General features: G+C 40.1%; 1 protein-coding gene across 2 annotated transcripts; it reads right to left on the bottom strand.

The window, feature by feature from the left end:
- Positions 1–1,799: 1,799 nt before the first annotated feature.
- Positions 1,800–20,850, bottom strand: hnrnph3 (heterogeneous nuclear ribonucleoprotein H3 (2H9)). Of its 2 annotated transcripts, none has more exons than XM_079497599.1 (11): positions 20,692–20,850; positions 17,868–17,960; positions 14,638–14,793; positions 10,124–10,267; positions 8,602–8,740; positions 7,267–7,475; positions 6,602–6,700; positions 6,209–6,339; positions 5,060–5,195; positions 4,518–4,574; positions 1,800–3,475 (listed from the first exon to the last, which is right to left on the bottom strand). In XM_079497599.1, exons 2-11 carry the CDS (start codon positions 17,953–17,955, stop codon positions 3,375–3,377), a joined length of 1,260 nt encoding a protein of 419 aa, XP_079353725.1. In that variant the 5' UTR covers positions 17,956–17,960; positions 20,692–20,850; the 3' UTR covers positions 1,800–3,374. The 2 variants fall into 2 exon arrangements, with proteins under 2 accessions (XP_079353725.1, XP_079353726.1); XM_079497600.1 differs by having other exon boundaries at positions 4,527–4,574.
- Between the last annotated feature and the right edge of the window lie 57 nt (positions 20,851–20,907).

Genomic DNA, 20,907 nt, shown 5'->3' with positions numbered 1-20,907 from the left:
GTTATTACAGGGAAGGTACAGGGTAATATCATGGAAACAAACCACACTTTCTTTTACAGTTCAGTTCCACCTTAATTACTGGGTAAATACCAGGTAAATAGTTGTCTAGTTACTGGATAAATACTGAGTAATTACCAAGTAATATCATGGCAACAAACCACGCTTTCTTTTACAGTCCAGTTCTACCGTAATTACTGTGTAAATACTGAAAGTACCAGGTAGTAATATGGAAACAAACCACGCTTTCTTTTACAGTCACAGTTCCACTTTAATTACTTAGTATATACTAGGTAAATACAAATCACACTTACTGGGTAAATAGCAGGTAATTACCGGTTAAATATTTTCTAGTTACTGGGTAAATGCTGAGTAATTACCAGGTAAAACATGGTAGTTATCAGGTTAATATCTGGTAATTACAATGTAAATAGTCATTAACACCCGCACGGCCACTGCACCAGTTGATTGATAAGGCATGAATCAATAATAAATACTCATAATTACATGGTAATTCCCGGGTAGTTGTTAAGAAAATACATGATAATTACCTAGTACTTACTGGGTATATTTCCCTGTAGTTAACATGTAATGGACTGGGTAATACATGGTAGTTATCAGGTTAATATCTGGTAATTACAATGTAAATACCGTCATTAACAGCCTCACGGTCAACTGCACCAATTGATTGATAACACATGGCTCAATAATTCATGGGTAAATATCTGGTGGTAGTCAGTGAATTGTATAGTAAATACTAGGTAACTACATGGCCATTATCCAGTATTTACAGTGTAATTAACTGGTAACTACCTAGTATATAGGTTATAATTTCCTGGTAGTTGGCAGGAAAATACATAAGGATTACCTAGTACTTACTGGGGAAAACTTTGTATTTTCTGAGTAATTACTGGTTACTTGACCATGTAATTACCATGTAATTACCTGGCTACCATGTAATTACCTGGCAAATACTAATAATCCCTGCGTAGTAGTCAAGAAAATACTTGATAATTACCTAGTAATTACTGATTCGTTTTCATAGTAATTACTGGTTACATGACCATGTAATTACCATGTAAATTCCTGTAATTACCTGGTAAATACTCATAATTACATGGTAATTACTGGGTAGTAGTCAAGATAATACTTGATAATTACCTAGTAATTACTGATTAGTTTTCATAGTAATTACTCTAATTACTGGTGCATTACCATGTAATTACCTGGTAAATACTCATAATTACATGGTAATTACTGGGTAGTTAATCATCCAATAAAGGTCCATTTGGTTACAAACTCTCCATCATTTAGCTGGGGACCACCTGGAACTCCCTCAAGGACCACTGGTTGGAAACCACTGTTCTACAACATCAACATCCTTGTATGGTTCTAAACCACCTTTTTGCTGGTCATTATAGCCAGCTGGCCGACCAGCTTGACCAGCAGAATATAGCTTAGCCTGACTGGGTGCCCAGCTGACCGACAAACCAGCAGGACCAGTTTGATCAACCAGCTAAACCAACTATCATAAGCTGTTTTTATCCTTTTTTTCAGCAGGGTACTCTCATGTGTACAGCGGTAATGCACGTCTTTGACTCATCTCCAGAGGGTGAGAACATCATATCTCACTACTATTTCAATATGAGCCACTAAATAGTTTCCAGTCAGTTACTTTGGACCATGTAGAAATAGATTTCAAGGTTTAAAGTATATGCATGTACTGTCCTCTGAAGAAAACAGGACAGATGCTTTTAAAACAATGTAAAAGGCAATGTAACAGAGAGCCAGGGATACAGACAGAGAATTAAATATAAAATTTATTAGGCAAAATGTACAACAGCTGCTTAAGCTATTTCACAGCTCAAATATATATTTTTTTATTTCCACTCTTTGAGAGTGGAAAATAATATTCAGCTTTTTTTTAATGAACATGTGAAAACATTCATATAAACACACTGGCACCCATTTACCCAGCATTTCAGAGCATGCCAATCTAATGATCAAATCAGAGACTGATTTTGCATTCAAAAGTAATTTAACTGAAGCAAGCTAGACATATGCAAACTTCCCACGATTGAAATCTGTGACATCAGATAAAACAACAAATATGTAAACCCAAATAATAAAACAAAGTCTAAAACACAAAGTAAAACAGTTTAACTTTAAATTTGAGAAATCACCTTTGATTTTGGCTTTGCTGATTGCTGCTGCAATCCTCCTCAAATTACCTAATTCATACTTGGTAACCAGTAACTTGGGAGTCCCACATCGAAAACAGCCAAACTAAAAGCTCACAACATGATGTGACATACATGGTGCGTGATATTGGCATAAGCCAACGAAGCATCACATAATTCATATCAAGCAAGCCCTTATTTTCTGTAACAATTTAAGGTCACAGTAAGCCAATTCTGTTGCATGAGAGTACCAGTGTCAATGGATTTCTGCCTGAGATAAAAATCCAAAAGGGAAGCACGCACATCTCAGAAAAAGTTGACGGGTGCTGAACAAAAATATACATACCGAAAGAAGGTAGGAAGAATCAACGTTTCGACCCTTTCAGGTTCCAGACCTGAAAGGGTCGAAACGTTGATTCTTCTCATCTAAATAAACTTATTGGGAGCTCAAGAAACGGTGTGTGGACCTTCTTTCTGAATTAATTTCTGTCTGCCATGAAAGTGTGCCTCAGTGGTGCATCTGCTGCTTCAAAGTAATTAATCTTAAATTAAAAACATTAACATGTACCAATATAACACAGTTGATAAATCTCTCTTAAGTGCCAAATTCTAGCCAAATAAGTAATCAAATACATGGCTACAGTACTTGTTTAAATGATTGTTTTGCTGCATTGTGCTATAATGATGTGGCTTAAATAAAGTATTAGTGCTACACTCAAACACATTTTAACAGGGTAGAAATCTGGGACACAGAAGTCTAATTTATACTTCTCTGTACGACTGTGTCACACTGTTTTATGACAGGTTAATTTAAAAATAATTATCTTCTTTGAAAACAATTAGGGTTGGATTCTACCAAATTACTGATACCAAGCTCTAGCCTACAACATCGGTTACCTGTAAATCTTAAGTAATTTAAGCATCACAATTTATTTGGCAGAAACACATAGTTTGTACTCGTGATTCTGTCACTTGGATAAGAATATGTTCTTTTTTTGTGGTCTGGTATAATATCTAAGGGTAAGTTTCAGTATCATGATTCATGACCCCGAAAACAATTCACCGTTTCCAATTTCAATTGAGGTCAATGACACTCCCACATCAGCACTCATGCTCTGAGCAGCTTGAGGAATAAATGAGGCCGTTAAGAAACGTGAAACAAACATCAGGATGGGTTGAAACAGGGTGACGACATCCTCAGTATGAACCTCGCAGTCCATTGCCCCGCGAGCCTCCACCTCCTCCTCCTCCCGAGTTACCATAGTAACCACCACCACCACCACCACCACCACCACGACCTGGGGTGTTATAAAAAAGCATGATTACACTTGACAAATAAATGATGGACATTTCTACCAGGGCTTCTTAGCCTACACTGTAGGCTAAGAAGCCCTGGTAGAAATGTAGGCCCTACAGTAAAACTTGCAATAATAGCTGGGTGCTTTATTGACCTCAACCAATGTAGAAAACCAGGATTTGTTCGTACACTGTCAACGTCAGTTTTTGCTTGCTCAATTTCAGCAGTTAATATAGAATATAGGCTAGAAGCTACCTCTGTCTGACTGACTTGAGAAAAGGAAGGAGAAATACTTTCAGTTTACTACTTTTCTCCCCATAATTCCACAATTCTCTCTCATCTTTTCAGACGATTTAGTGTTGGTGTTCATATATTAGAATGGGTAAGGACTAGTCAATAAAAATTAACGAGATCCATCCCTAATGATAGCCTAAACTTTGAATTTGTTTCCAGTAATTCATTTCTATTAGTTGGTGGATATTATAATGTTGGCTTGGGATAGAACTGTATTTTGTCACATTTATTAATCTATATGCTGCTGTTGAGCAAACGTCGCGTTTAGCCACCGTTTGATTTGCACATCTGCAGCGCAATGCAACGCTGCCAAGCAGTTACTTGTGTTATATGTTAGTAAAATATGGCAGTTCCTACATTCTAAAGGCAGTTCCTACATTCTAAAAGACAAAGTGTACGGTACGTTAATGATGATGATAAAAAATATCGGCCACATCGGTGAAATAATATTTGATGTCAGCATCGGCGCCAAAAATGCCCCATACATCGGTCTCTAATTTAGATGATTATTATTAGTAATAATAATAATAATATTTATTATTATTATTATTCAAAAACAAAAAAACATTTTGGAATCAATCAATAGTTTTGTAGATTCTCTGTATCCAAAAACAGGTGAGGATCTCAATAGCATATTATTATAAATAGATCTACATGATCCCTGAAATATTATTCAATTAGTAAAATTGTATTTGATAAATTTTCTGTTAACCCCAAATAACAACAGTACAGATCAAAAGTAAACTTACTCATCTCACCAGCTCCGCTGGATGTGGAGTTGAGAAACAGCTCAATGTAGCGGTGCTCTGTGGAGAGGACAAAGATCAAACCAACAGCATGAAGCTCCTGTATCAATTTGACTTTAGGCACACCACATAAGACCTTCCTAACAACAACCAGCAAAATGTCATTTCTAAAACGGTTAGTCCCAATACTTGATTCTGATTGGCTGGTTTCTGATTAGAACGCGTAGTAAATCTCACGATAATCTACACCTTAAATCAGTTTATATCAATCCCAGGTGTGTTACAGTGATCCAGCATATCTGTAGCTGAACTAGGGAAGAGAAGCGCTTGATTTCCTTACAAACCCTGGCCGTGCAGGCTTCGAAGCACCACCCGCGCCCATAGGACTGTGAATGAGTGGCTCGGTCTTGTAAAGACAGCAAGCGCCTCCTATTCCCCCATAAAAATAGCCCAGCCCTACATGGTACTATTTGTGGTGATGACTTTAGCATCATAGAGAGGAGAGGAGAGGATAAACTATAGACTAAACGATAGGCTATACTTACGCATGTGGTTTTTATCCTTTGACATGGCTGCAACAGCATCTTCATGTGAACGGAACTCCACGTCTGCTTCTCCAGTTGACTTGCCGTTGGGCGCCACGTCAATATGAACCCTCAACGGATTCAGGGGGGAGAAGAACTACAACACAGACGTGCACACACACAGATGTACACACACAGACAGACACAACCAACATGATTCTCATGGGACATGTGCTAAGTGCAAACCAACTCTCCAGTTCAGGGGTTCCCAAACTGTAGTGCGTGCACCCCCTGTGGTGCGCGAGCGCCCTCTAGGGGATGTGTGACGTGAAAAGGCTAATAGTTGTGCTATGGTGTCATCTGAACACGTGCTAATATATGGCAACTTGGCAAGTATATGCTGAATATATGCTGCATATATGCCATAAATGTGGATTTGAAATAATATATTATCGTCTCGTATAGTGTGTGTGCACATATATGCAGAGACATATATATGCAGGCAGCCAAATCCGAATATGTCACATGACATATGTGATGTTGCATATAAAGAAATATGTTCATATATTTCCTTTCCGTCTAGGGGGTGCTAGGTCAGAAGGTAACGGGGGGAGCACAGCCCGAAAGGTTTGGGAACCGCTGCAAGTCTAGTTGATTGTATTTGTTCAACTGACAAACTACACAATAATATGAATACTCAACATGCATAAATAGAAAGAAAAGTTTTATGGGGGTATTTGTTTGGGTGAAATTGTCCTGGGGATTTGTTAAATTCTTTCATCAAATGACCATCCTAGGTAAAATTTTATTTTTAATTACTTCCTGTAAATGCAAAATAGAGAATAAATATTACACCCATACGAGTTATCCTCTAAAATGTGACTGCGGCTGCTGAAAACTTGCACATGACTTGCACAAATTATATCTAACCGTCACGGTTACTACATAAATACAGTACTTAGACTGGATAGAGCACACAAACAGAATGCAATTTAAGGAAGTGTTCCTGATAAACATCGAAATTCAAATTAAATGTAAAGAATTAAATTAGAATATACGGTAGATTCTCTTTTATTAAGGACTATGGACAACAGCTATAAACAGCTGCATCAACATTGGTTAAGTTGCGGCAACAATTATTATCTTGCATTAGTATGCGAGTGTTCTTACTTTAGCAATGTCTCCTTCTGTGGAACGGAATGGCAGTCCCCTCATATGGACAAAGTGCCCACTGTGGAATCCTGAACCGCTATCACTTGTCCCGCCGTAGCCATGGCTTGCAATCCCTGCACACACACGCACTACGCACACGCACACACTCTTTTAGAGCACAAACAAATCGTTTTAAAACCAGTCAATAGTGTGCGAGCATTTTGTACAGTTGGAGGCCATCGATATTGTCCTTTTCTTTTTACTGAGGTTTGCGTGATCTGCGCAAAAGGACAGTTAACCCATTTTGGGCGGGAACCCCTTTTGGTGTTTTGAGGTCAGGCCTAAATGGGTCAAATGATAAGGGAAAATATCGGTGGCACCCAACTGTAGGTAAATTGATATGGAGCTCACCTCTGCTTCCCCTGTCGTTTCTCACTCGATCATCAAACATGCCGTTGCCGAAACAATAATTGTTAAAGCCATTGTAGTTGTCTAAGCAACCGTAACCTCCTAGACACCAATGGCAACAAGACAAAAGGAGAATTGTAGTCAAAACACTATAAGCAAATAATAAGGGCTCTCGCATATTAACTCAATGGTCGCCAAGGACTTATTTAACTTCTTTTTCATGATGTCCTGGAGCGCCAAGGACGTGTTTTTCGTGTTTTTTAACATGGTAAAAAAAAGTTTTTAAACTTTTATTTTTTTGAAAAAAATTAAAATATATAAAATAAAATAAAAGATATATGGTGGTGTCTGGGACTTTTGGCGCCTCCTGGTGGCGGTGAATGAGTTTAATAGCCGTTAGGGTTTGTCGGTTATTCATTTCTTAACGGTTATGGGTTGGCCATCTCTATAGTCCAAAGTTATATTCCGAATTAATGCTTTGGTCATGTAAACAATTGAGGAATAGGAATACTTTTATTCAGGTTCCATGTAAACAGTTGGGTATGAATCTCTGTTCGGAATGAATTCATTCATTCTGAATACATTTTGTGCATGTAACCGCAGCCAATGTCAATGAAGTTATTTGAAGCAGACGGCACAGATTATATAACTTTAAATTAGTTTCTTACCATTTCCATATCCTCCTCCTCCTCCTCCGCTCCTCATGGAGTCCAACAGAGGCCCCCCTCGGCCAGGTCCCGGCCCAAAGAAGCCTCCCCTGGGACCACCCATCATGGGTCTATCATAGGGCCCAGGCCTCTGGCCCGCGACTCCACGCCGGGGCTGCTCATAGTACGCCCTGATCTCATTACGACTGCTCTTAAAAATCTCTATGTACCTGGAGTGGGAGATGTGCATGGGGGGTAAAGCAGGCAGCAAAAAGGGTTATGATAGTGGAAATAGTGGATCATGGTATATACAGTACACAGATATTTGAGTTTATACAAAAAGAACATAAGCAGACACAGGACATACAGCCTAAATGATTTCCTACAGCAGGTAACTGACTTATATATATCCTACAGAAACAGGACTAACTTGCACTAACTAACCTAATGGTCTTCTACTAACTACACTAATGGTCTGAATGGCTTAAGAATTCAGGGCCATGACAAACAGTTAAGTCACTCCACAGTATTGCCCCATTGGTTACTTTTAACTGGTAACTTACTTGCACCTTTTATCAGATATCTGTAGCCTACTATTCTCACCATGATATACTGTAGTGTTGTACTGTTATACTAAGAACAGTTCCTAGTATAAACCTGACCAAACACTTTTATGAGTGGCTTTCTGCTTACATTGTAGTGGAGGATTCCTTACTACTATCTATACCGATCCAGCTGTAACTGACTACATCTTAGTCAAATGCCTCCTTAGAGGGCTTGTGTCTGAAATTAATTATAATGCCCTTATATATGGCAGCACAGCATGCCTCTAGAAAAAGATGAAAAAGAAAAAAAAAGAAACAGACTGTCTCAATTGTTCTTCTACTACTGCATTTCTATACTTACTCCCAGTGACTTATCTGTTACATAAACAGTAGAGAAACACCGAAAGATACCCATAAAACTACCCATTAGACCCATATAGTTACCCCCAGCCCATTAAATAGTGCCCATAGAATGTATGCCAAATAAAAACAGCCCATGATATCACAGTAATCAATACAATCTTTCACAAGAGGTGAGATTCATGACTCCTCACGCCCAATATTTTATCAAATGTAGTTATAATTAATGAAATCCATATAATTACACATCCCGCTAATAGTTTTAGTATAGACACCCATTACCCTCCCATTCAGTAATGTACAGTACAATAACATAGTACTTATAATTATTGCAATTAATTTAACAATAAATATTCATTAAGAACCCATCCTGTCAATTTCACCATAATACAATGTGACCCACACACTTACTATAATATAAACCAACCCAACCCTTTCCCCTCTGTCCCACCTGTGCCCTATTCTTTCCTTGTGTTTCCCCAGAGCCTTTTCTGCTATCTCCTTTGAGGCAAACTGCACGAAGGCTTCCCCTGTGCTCCTCCCCTGGTAGTCCACTGGCAGAGTAATCCCATTTGGCACGATTCTCAACCCTTCAACCCAAGCACACAAATAACATAGATAGGTAGGTAGGTAGAACAACACCCACTGAAAAATAAAAATAAACAGCAGCTAACAAATAAGATTGATGTTGACTAATTCAACTGGATTAAAAGGGGCCATCTAGCAGTTATAGTTGCAAAGGTACCAAGTGGGGAAGTGGTGCCAGAAATAAACACTGGTCTGGAGTCAGCATCAGCCATAGTCAGAATGGACAGAAAGAACACGTCCTGGTTGGTCAGTGGTCTTCTTTGGCTGACATATTAATGTTGTCATGGAAATGAGCACCAGTGTTACATGCATTAATAATGCATGAAGAACATAAAACTCAAATTAAGGTAACGATGCCTTTATTGTGGTAGTAGAACCATAACCTTCAGGGTCTGAACTCACTAATGCTTATTCTCATTACAAATGGCTGCCCTTTCAGGCAGCAGTAACACATACAGTAGCCTAGCTGAACCCAGATCAGTGTCCTGGGACCACTCCCTCGTGACCCGGCCCCACCCAACCCAAGCAATGCCCTCCTAAATTCCCCATTCAATTAGTACACTCTGTCTAGGTCAGAATAACAAGCTAAACAATAAGATGGCATAATGCCAAACATAGCAAGATCATTATTAAGAAATCATGACAATGACATAATAAACAACATGGTAAACATAAACTAAGTGAACATATGAACAACAAACATGTTACGTCTTATGGCCTTGATACATTAAAAAGCATGTTGAAGCAATATACACGATATGGATTATTGCTAGATACTATTAAACATAGTAGCATAGTTATAATAATACAGTTAACATTGACAACAGAGCCAGGGTTCCTACTCTTTTTTTCCATTAACAATATTCCAATTCTTTCAAAACATCTCCATGACCTACTGTACGTAGAAATTTCCAAGACCATATTATTTGCACATCACATGAAAAAGATGGATAAGAGTCAGGAACCCTGCCTGGTGGTCGGTGATTTGAAAGGACATAAAAAAACAACATAAACTAAAGATAGACATTTTAAACAAATAATCTAACATCATGGATAATTTTAGAGGTGCTCCGATCAGGTTTTTTTGGACCGATCCTGATCACCGATTGTTTTTCTCACAATCGGCCGATACCGATCTTGTGTGTAAGGGGAATATTTAGCCGTTTAGCTGCTAATAAATAGCTGATGTGGACAAACACATATTCTGTGTAGGTTAAGATACGTGACTGTAATTGCTGCTCTGTTATTTGACACACCCTTACCGTGATGTACGAAACAATCCTCAATGAACTCATATTAAATGTAAATAGAGGTTAACATTGGATGTATGGTGTGCGTGCCTGTTTATACTGGAGAAAGATTGCAAAAAAACAAAGTGTGCGTACCTGAGAAGAATTGTACGATCTCTTCCTTACTGCAGCCAAAGGGCAGGCCTCTGAGTCTCAGCATGCAGCCACTGCAGCCGTCATAGTCGGCAGGACCACTGCGCTTCAGCACCCAGTCCATCTCACTGCGATTCGACTTGAACACTGATTCAGTCAGAAACATGCATGTACACACACACACAAAACAATATTTGAACATTAATAATAATGTTTTTTTTTTAAAGTAAGGTTATGATAAAGAAAGCCTTTAAAAAAAAATACCTGGACCTATGCCTTTCTGGTCATAAGTTTTAACATTCCTTTTATATTATTCCCTTCCATGAGCACTGGTGGTTTGAAGGATACAAGTATTGCTTCTGTACCTTCTTTATTTCATCTCAGTTTAAAACCAAATCCTCTTAACACGAATGCTGCCTGTAAACGGCAATTCTCCAAAAAATCCAATGTCCACACAGGAAAGGTAGTGATCCTCCAAAGATACAAACAAAGTATGTCCAATCGATTATTCAGTACTTAAACTTATTGAAGCACTGCACTTTATACAGAAAAAAATAACATCACTCAGTGAACCTTTGGAGTCTCTCTCTCCGGGTTTGTTGTTTTGTGTCGGTCTGTTTTAGTTTTGCAGTGTCTGGTAAGCCCAATGTGTGCTCCCCTCTGCCTGTGCCCACACTAATTACTGCACCTGTGCTCTCTGTATACTAGCCAAGAGGGGCCAACTTTGCATTACTTCCTGTATCTGCGTGAGGTGGGCGGTAACATTATTAGGAGACTGGAAGAATATCGGAGTCTATTCATTTCCAATGGGAGAGTGAACGTGAACACAACTTATGATCCATTCCTTAGCTCCATGGTCACTGAACTAAATACTGGACCCAATCATCACAAGGCACACAATATTTCCAAGATAGTCATACTAAAATAGCTTCTTTTAGCAAGACAAATCAGGAGAAAATCTACTTTGTTTATCCCAGCAATAAACTCTCGCGAGATTTGAGGAGTCCGGAAGAGTCTCTCTGTCCATCTGCAATTTGACAGACAATACATAGAGGGCTCTGGCCCCATATTTAAGCTGAGAATATGTGAATATTATAATGTGAAATGAATGGAAAATAGCTCAATAAAATGTGTGTTCCAATGCTTAATAATATCATTTTCCATAACTGTCTTAGACTCTTGGTTGATGGGGGCTGATTTGGGAAATGGGAATCATGACATTTGCCATATAATGCTCTCAATGCTCATCCACAAGATTCCACATGACGTTGTCAGTGTTGTTGTCAGCCTGGGAGAGGGGAGGGGGAGGGTGGTGGGGAGGTCAGGGGCAAACCACGCCTACTTTATTTAGGAGACCATTTGTAGGCTTTGTGTACCATTTTGCCTCTAGTGGCTCCAATGAAGTTCGCCCATCTTTATAAATTAATAATCTTTGATACTAGTATAGACAACCTGTGTTGTGTCTATCCAATGCCCGCCACCAAGTGTCTACACAAGGTACTTTAAAATAACAAACAACAAAACATAAATTAATAGCTCCTACAATAGCCTAAGCATTTCCTTTGTCGACTGAAATGGGTGGCAGTGGGCACTGTTTAACTAGCATCGAGGATACCATTAGCTAGTAGGGATAGGGATGGATGAGACAACCTAACACGTTAAAAAGGCCTCAAAACAATATTAACTGGTCGGCGTGGTCGCCAATGGATATTATTTTTGTTAACCAGCCTGACAAAAGAAAAAGTGTATGCAATAATTGTTCATTAAATAATGAATCGTACTTGAGGCAAAAGTTTGAAATAATCGTGATTAAAAAACATTGCAAAACCCACTAGCACATCTTTTGCACTCTTTTTACATTTAATCTTTAATGTTCTTCTGTCCGGACTGTCATAATCAGCTTTTACCCAAGCTTTTTCTATCTGTCAAGCCTGGTGGATCTACTGTATGTGTTAATCATTACCTGCTGCTGATAGCATGCAATCTTTGTGCCTCCCTTTGGCTGTGTTTGTGTGGTCAGGAGACAAGATAGTACATCTAGTTCTCTCTTCAGTCAACTTACAGTACGTTCTTTTTGGATGATTTCCCATTTTTAAACTCCACTGTCTACTCTCTACTGGTGTTGGGTTTTAGGCTTCTGCTGATCACAAATAATATGCTGACCAGACTACCACAAGCACCTTCTGGTTTGGTTATGAGGTTATTATGGTACTCGACAACTGAACTCTTATGAATTATTTTACCCAACGGGCCTAAGCAGAGAATCACGCTTGTACATGTATGCAGAAAAAAAGACTTCACCCTCAAGCTCTGTAGTAAGTCGACTGGGTCAGCCCTATCCAACACACACAAATCAACAAAGGAGCTAAAATAAGCTCACTCACAAACAAAACATTAATGGAATGCAATTTGCACAGAACAACTTGCAGCTTGTAAATTCTCTTGAGGTTTGATATGAATGCAGTCACACACACACACACACGTCCGTCCAAACATTATGTTTTTACAAGTTTACACTCTACAGTAGTTTCTGGGCAGAGATAAGAGTGTAAGAGTGTACCAATACTTTGGTAAATAAAGGACAAGTGACAACAAGCATCCGTGTTTTTTGTGTTGTCATTCCTGTTTTTATCCGATTGACAAATACAAAATTAATTACAGGTTATAAGAAATGAGACGTAGCCTGCGGAGTTAGTTCAGTCAGACATACTCGAGGCAGAGGGGGTTCATGCCATGCTCAAAGGCGCATACTATACTCAAGGGGTTAACATGCTGCATTACTATGTGGGCGTATAAGTGTCACCTGACCAATTGGGCGGGCTACTTAAGCTCACTAGACTGCATGCTCTTCCTGCCTTCCTCCTAGGACAAATAAAGAGGATAGTGCACGGAGGTGCGGCCCGGTCTCCTGCGGGAGGTTTGCACATGCTCAGTGTAAACAGGAACTGCGATGATGGAGTGTTCCAGCAGAGGTGCTAGATAGAAAGTTCATAACTTGTGATGTAAATAATGAGATCCAGAACAGTTGAGAATTAAACAGCAGTCACCCTTCCCTTTTCAAATGTTTTATATCATCCACAGCACTTGAATGAACAGCATCCATGTTCCTTTGTCATTTCACAAAAATAAAAGTTTGACACTAAACGTTGACACTGTACTAAAGAACATGGAAAATCCACAAAAGAAAATATACAAAAACATTAACATTTAGTAAATGTACTTGTCCTTTATCTTTCAGTCTGTTATACACAACATTTTTTCCACAATTATGAAATTGATGTACTTTAAAAACAAAATCAACTTTGTGCTATTCTCTTTTTTTAATATCCAGTTCAGGGTCAGCAACTCTGGTCCACCTGGTCCTCTAGCACCTCTGCTGGAACACTCCATCATCGCAGTTCCTGTTTACACTGAGCATGTGCAAACCTCCCGCAGGAGAGCGGGCCGCACCTCCGTGCACTATCCTCTTTATTTGTCCTAGCCTTCCTCTGCTTATGGTTCCTGGTTGTATGTGATGTTTTCTCCCACCTCCACCGGTGGGCTCTGCTATTTATGCTCCCCATGGGGTTTTATTGTATATCTATCTCCCTGCTCTCAATGTTTTATGTTGGTGCTTAAAGGTGTAGTGAAATGAAAAATACGTTTTTCACACTTTTAGACCATCTCCGTGGTCATCATATGAGCATACCTAACAATGGATGCCAAAACAATGGGAAAATTCTAATTTTTGTGTGTTTTTATATCAAAAGTCCATAAAAATATTTTTTGTATTACTTCCTGAAAACGAAAACGTGCTGCGTGATGACGTGTCGAGGCCAACATCGATAAAAGCCAATAAAAATGAAGCTCACCAGTTTAATTCCCCATATCTCCGCATCCGTCCAGCACAGGCTGCACAGCTGCTACTGATTACAGAAATCTTCCGTTTTTATTCCCATTCAAGATAACATCCAGAGAGTGTATTACTCGGTTTCAACTTAATCATCACGCTAAAAATGTATCTGAAAACATTATAGGGTAGAAATAAGCCACATTAAGTGTAAACTGGTAAAGCTGTCAGACTATCTGATTTGTAAACAAACAACCACACGCTGTCCTGCGTAGCATAGCTACCCGTCCCTAGCTACCGTCCCATTCCCTGAAGGGATGCGACGCTCTGATTGGTTCAGAAACTTCATAGCGGTGTTTCAACTTGAGACCGTCTGAAACTTCAAAATAAAATGTCCACCATTTCCGTTTCACTACGCCTTTAATCGTGCCGACCAGGGAGAAAATCCAGCAGAGCCGAAAGCCAAGTCAAATATAATATGCACACTTGTTACTCATTCTGTAATAAATATTGGTAAATCTATTCGTGAGTTGTCTGACTGAAATAGAATAAAGCTAATTTGATTCAAACATTATACATATTTTGTTTCACGTTATACAGACGCAATTATACAATAAGGAAAACATTATCCATTGCTACTACTTTCTCACTAAATCCAAGCAGGTTTGATAATCATGATAACAAATACCTTCTATGTATCGATGTCCCATATATTTGCGGTCCTTGGAGATGGCATTCTTGAAGTCTTCTGCTGTTTTCAGCTCAACAAAGGCCTCTCCACTGGGCCGGCCCTCTTTAGAGAAGGTGAAACATACGCCGTTTACGTTCCCCACGATGTCACAGTCTGCACAAAACACACAAAACATACGGGTTAGGCCTCATCATTACAATACATTAATAATCTATTAAAAGATGACAACTGTTCCAAAATGGCAATTCCAAACCAATAAATGATACCTATTCATACCCAATAATAGCTGGTTTTAAATTAAACTCATTGTGGTGTATGGCATTTTATAAAAGATACTGTATTCAATGGGCCTCATGCGCCAACCGTTCTTAAGAAGTTCTTAAGAGGAAATTTGTTCTTAGACCCACTTAGGAAGTTTTTAAGAAGGTTTTGGGATCCCTCAATCTTTTCTTAGCTGTGATTTGTTCGTAGCTAAGAACAGAATCTACGCACACTGTGGAGCACTCTTAGGGTGCCTTTTTCGTTCTTAAGTGCAATCTGAAAACATATAGGGAAAACAGCGCCATCTGCATGATGCTCAAAGTTTGGTCTGAGGACCAGGAAATATGGAATATTTTATACATTTTCATACATTTTCATAAATCTTCAAAACATTACCCTAGCAGAAAATATTTTCATATGGGGGTCAATTTGGGGGTCCTTGACATGAAAATGTTTGAGAACCACTGGTTTAGAGTTCACAACCCAACCCAAACAAATGCACCATACCCACAACATAACACCCCCCCCCCCCAGTTGACTATTGTGAGATATAATAATAATATATAATAATATATAATATAATATATAATAATAATAAAATACATTCATGAATATTGAAAATATTAAAATATTGAAATATTGAAAATGTGAAAATTTCTGTTCACTTCAGTACCTCCACAGTATTATTGATTTTTAATGTTTGGAGTCTGGTGTTCCACCATATTTAGACTTTAGTTTAGGTATTCTTGACTTCAATTTACAATTACAATTTAGGCATTTAGCAGACGCTCTTAATCCAGAGCGACTTACATTAAGCAATAACAAAAGCATGGCATACATCACATATATAAGAAGTAGTTATCATGAATCATGCGTAGACTAAGAACGTAACAGTGGAGTATCTATGTTAACTATACATACTATACTATATAATATATTATACATGTGTACTATAAAGTGCTATGACTACATAAAGTGCAATTCTAGAGCTGTCTACGTAACAAGCTATAAGTCTGTTTAAAATACTATCTAAGTCTACATAATGTGCTATCTAAGGGGCTAGGCTAGGGCAAGTGCTACGGGCCATGGTGGAGTCTGAAGAGGTGGGTTTTCAGACTACGCCGGAAGATTGGGAGTGAGGCTGCAGTTCTGACTGTGATGGGAAGTGCATTCCATAGTTTTGGAGCCAGAAGGGAGAAGAGTTTGGGACATGTGGAGCGTTGTCCCGGCGTTTTTAGTGAAGGTACCTCCAGCTTCCCTGCGTTGGCTGATCTGAGTGCGCGGGAGGGTTTGTAGGGTACGATCATACTTGTGAGATATGGGGGGGCCATGCCTTTGGTTGCTTTGAATGCCAGCATCAGAGTTTATTTCTATGTGTGAGGTCCTGTGAGCTGCAATCACACACAGGTGTGACTGCAGGCAAGGCCATGGAGTCATGCAAAACTACACCCACCTGGGTGAACACAGGTAGGAAAGTGAATTCCCAATGCCTTATATGGGATTGGTGGGGCGCTTCCCTATGGTAATTAGGATGCTAATTATGATATGTGAGGCGTCTACCTATGATAATTTGAATGAACTGGCACACCCCTTCAAGTTACGAGGATTTGGATTCATCATCATAAGAACATGCTTACGAACAATTCTGCCTACTTAAGAACATTTCATGAATCTGACTGGACTAGGAAGAAATGTAAGAGGAAATGTTAGGAACTTATTGGCGCATGAGGCCCATTGTCTCAAATGTCAGCTTTATTTTCTGGGTTTACATGTGAAAATATTTTATATCCAAGGACTACACTCACTTTTATGTCATTATCAGGGGTACAGTAGTGCGTCATTTTCAGTATGCTGGTTTTTAATTTGTTTAACGATGTTTGTTTAACGATGCACATCTATATTCAGCCAATTGTAAACACAAACCCGTCTCTTGTCCCATTATTGCCAATTCCAATCAACAATCAAAGTTGTCTTTCCTTATTGGTCTGTCTGGTGGCTCCGCCATTCAGAACACTGGTTGATCTGACCCATAGGAATGTGCCAAACAGTGACAGATAAAATCATAGCATAATAAACCCCAGCTGCAATTTAACAAATTCCAATAAACCATGTAAAGTTTTATACACAGAACATGCCTGTTTAAAGGATAACTGGAATGCACACCCTATTCTTATCCCCCCCCCCCCCCCCCCCCCCCCCCGATTGCACGGTGGGGCAGTTATTGTATTGTTTTATTTGTATTGCTAAGGATAAGGTTAGAAATACGTTTAGGGTTAGGCATAGTTTAGCCTGCCCCAGTCTGTGTGATTTCTGCTCTAGAAGTGCTGATTCCTATTTGCTGGCAAAAACAGCGGAGACAGTGGATCCTATTGGTTCACCGATCTGTTTTTAGGATGCTGCAGTGATGGTACCTACGTGTGTGTGTGTGTGTGTGTGTGTGTGTGTGTGTGTGTGTGTGTGTGTGTGTGTGTGTTTAAATATCATACCTTTATGGCTCCCTTAACAACACACTGCCTGCCATGTATTAATTCATTATTACACCCCTGCCCTTCCATTCTTAACATTTTAGCTTGAGGCACTCAAATAAAGCTTGTTTTGATTAGAATCGGAATCTGGGATTAGAATCCGAGATAAAAGGGTGTCAAGATCTCGGCCACGGTTCAAGTCAATGAGGGTGAACCCTGACGAACCACTTCCAATTTATCGCCTAGACACAGAGATGCTAATATAGCACGATCTAAAACCCTTAATCAATATAAAACAGTATAAAATGAGTATACTCGTCATTGGCAGCCTACGGTGCCATTTGATAAAACAAGTCACACCTGTGCAAGACCAATTTGTGAAACAGTACTCGATTTGAGAGATCATACAGTGTAAGTACAGTACGTCCTGGCAGCTCCAACTATTTGTTTGACATTTTGTAAGCTAAGTTGACACTAGTGTAGGTGGGTGTGTGTTCTAACCAGAGAAGAAGCTGGCCACCTCTTCCTGAGTGCAGGACCAGGGCAGTCCTCTGATCCTCACCACATAGCCCTCGTCATTCAAAGACATCCTCCCTGCCACAGGGAGAAAAACACATTAGCAACAAAAACAAAAACTATCCCAACAATAAATGCTGATATCTATTTACAGCCCATTTGGGCAAATCATATGCTACCACTTAGTTCCTGCTTGGTAGAGTTAGAACAAATACTCATACTCCTTGACTCGTCTCGAGTCCAAATTTGTATTTACTCGGTCTCGTCTCGCCCTTAATTTGGCTTGGACCTGACTCTGTCTCGGACCAAGGGACTCTGCACTCTTTAATCTCTTCCCCCACTGAGTCCACTCGAGTTACGAGTCACTACAATGCAGTGAAATAAATGTATTATACCCGTATTATGTCAGGAGCCCTATAACCTTAACATTATAAGAGAGCTGTCTGTCGCTTATAGACAGTAGCCATCTTGTTAAGTAACAGAGTGTAGGTGACGCTCCTGTCCGTTTTCTGTATCAAATGATACAAAAAATTATCTGGGCTCTGTCTCGACTCAGTCTCGCCTCCCATAGATATTAAAAAAATATAGATGCCACATTGGCCGCTGCCCGTTGCACCTCCCTGCAACGGGAGGAGGAAGTCAAGCGGAATCTTGAAGGCACGTGCCTCTGATTGGCCCCTTCCGTTCTTCCGTTTTGCTTCGCAAGGAATCTCGGGAAAGCTTGCCAATGCAATCACGCATCGCCTCCCGTTGCCTACATGTTGCCTTCCGTTGAGATACAGACGCCACAGAGCCAGAAGAGGCGTCATATATGCCTATGTCGCCTCCCGTCGGTCTCGACACCCTCCCACACTCGTCTTATTCAGACTCCCCCGCCTCAGACTTCGTCTCGACTTGGACTCGCTTTAGGTGGATTCTAGCCTTGGATCATCAAGACAGTAATAATGACAGATTGACAGTCTTGTGTTGAGGCTATTATAGTGTAAACTGTAAACTTAAAACTTTCTTCGCAAAGGTTAATTTTAGCTGACAGCTCATACACTGCAACCTAGTTTAAGATTTAGACTTTAGATGTATTTTATTGATTCTGACATTTACGACAGGCTACCCTAAGTGGTCAGTGCCCATGGTACAGAGAGCGATACCCCATTGCCTCAAAGAACTCTGAACAGCCAGTTGCACTCATTTGGGGAGACAAGGAAAGATCCAAGATGGCGGAAAGATTCCGAGACAGAGTGGATTAAAAAACATTTTTATTGAAAACTACGGACCTCCGGGTTTCCAAACCTTCCCGGAGAATAATCGGACAGGTGGGGCAACAGGGTAAGCACCTTAGATTTTGCATTTGTACGTGTTCAGAATTACTTCGTTTGAGGCAATGGGGTTTCACTCTCTCTCTACCATGACCGAAACCCCATTGACCGACCGCTTAGACTCACTCTAGTATATTGAAAATGTCAGAATCGATAAAATACATCTACGTCTACGAGAGTCTAAATCTTAGGCTAAGTGCAAACGATTAGACCCACAATTCAACATGCTTTTTCTGTTAGCATGGATTATGTTCCATTCTTGTCAGCAGGGAGCCTATCTACAGTCTGACGTTACCATGTTTCCAACTGATACAAGCCAGACAGACAACTCACCCACTTCCCATCCAACATGAAGCAAACAATTGGAAAACGAATACTACAGCAGTTGACCCTCAGGTGTGTCAGACTAGTGACGTGTCTGTCACTGCCAAGTTATACATTTAACGCGTCTTACTCTCAGCTTGTTTCACACGCATGCAGTGCCTCCAAATCAATATAGCCGATCTACAAGCTCACGATGCATTACCATACATTTCGTCCATGAACTTGTAGATCTGCTACTTTTTTTCTTTTTTTTTTGAGTGGTGTAAACCACTCCTACAACTGGCTTTGTTAGTTTGAGCATGGTTGCTATGGTCACCCAGTGGCCAGTTCACACGGGTGTGATTTCATTACGTCAGACATTACGTCAGACCACAGCTGATCAGTCTATATAAGACCTTACACCACTCAGTTCACACTGGTGTGATCTTTTTTTATCTGTGACCTAAAAGTGGCTGGTCGTGGTCTGGTCGTCATTTGATTGATTAATACATACTTTATTAAACCGTCAAATAGTAGTGGCACGATTATACAATGTTGCTAAAAGGACAACACAAAAAGCACTAAGGGCTGTCTGTGGTCCTGCATGTGTCCACTCCACCAAAATCACCAAGAAAGACAGGCAGTCAGACAGACAGACGTAAAGGTCGTAAACAGCGGTCTACCTGTCTGTCTGTCTGTCTGTCTGTGTATGTCTCAGTCTGACATTTCACTGCTAAGGAAGTAACGTTAGCCATAATGCTAATCCAACGTTAGCAAACAGGTTGTCGGTGTGTTGTCTTGGCTCTCACAGTCTCACACACTGCTGTCATCTAGCCTGGCCCCTAACCCTAACTAACCCATGGTTACCCTTTCTGAATTTCGGTACCTACGTCCCAAGGTAACCAAAGGGTCCCGAAAGGGGCTATGCCTCCCTTCGTGGGGCAGAAAACTGTGTCGCCTCACTACTGTTATTAGCCTCTCGGTAGGGCTAACATTAGCTCTTAGCTTATCTAATGGCTGGTTGCTTGGCTGTAGTGTAGGACACAGACATCGGTCAAGAGCGCAGCAACAAGGCCTACACGCAACAGTTCCGTCCTCTCATAACAGCAGCAGTACCTGCGGACACTAACTCAGACGTGGATCAACGATATGTCAACTGTCATAGATAGAAATAAAGATAGACGGTGTCTCACACGGAAGCTGCTTCTCTTCTTCTTGTCCCTCTCTCTCTCCTCGTCCTCAGGTGGAAACAACACAGAGCAACAGTCAGTCAGCTGCCCCTGTTCGGCCGTCGCTCAGGTATGATGTCGCGAGATGACGCGTCTTCCTCCCGGAGGCGCCGCCGTTTGCATCATCATGGATATCCGTCAGTCTCTGGACCAGAGTGCAATGTGCATAATAGAGCTTTA

The sequence above is a fragment of the Electrona antarctica genome (assembly GCF_951216825.1).
Source record: "Electrona antarctica genome assembly, chromosome: 3".
NCBI classification, from domain to species: Eukaryota; Metazoa; Chordata; class Actinopteri; order Myctophiformes; family Myctophidae; genus Electrona; species Electrona antarctica.
The sequence above is the reverse complement of the archived record's forward strand: the minus strand, read 5'-3'. Positions and strand labels throughout refer to the sequence as shown.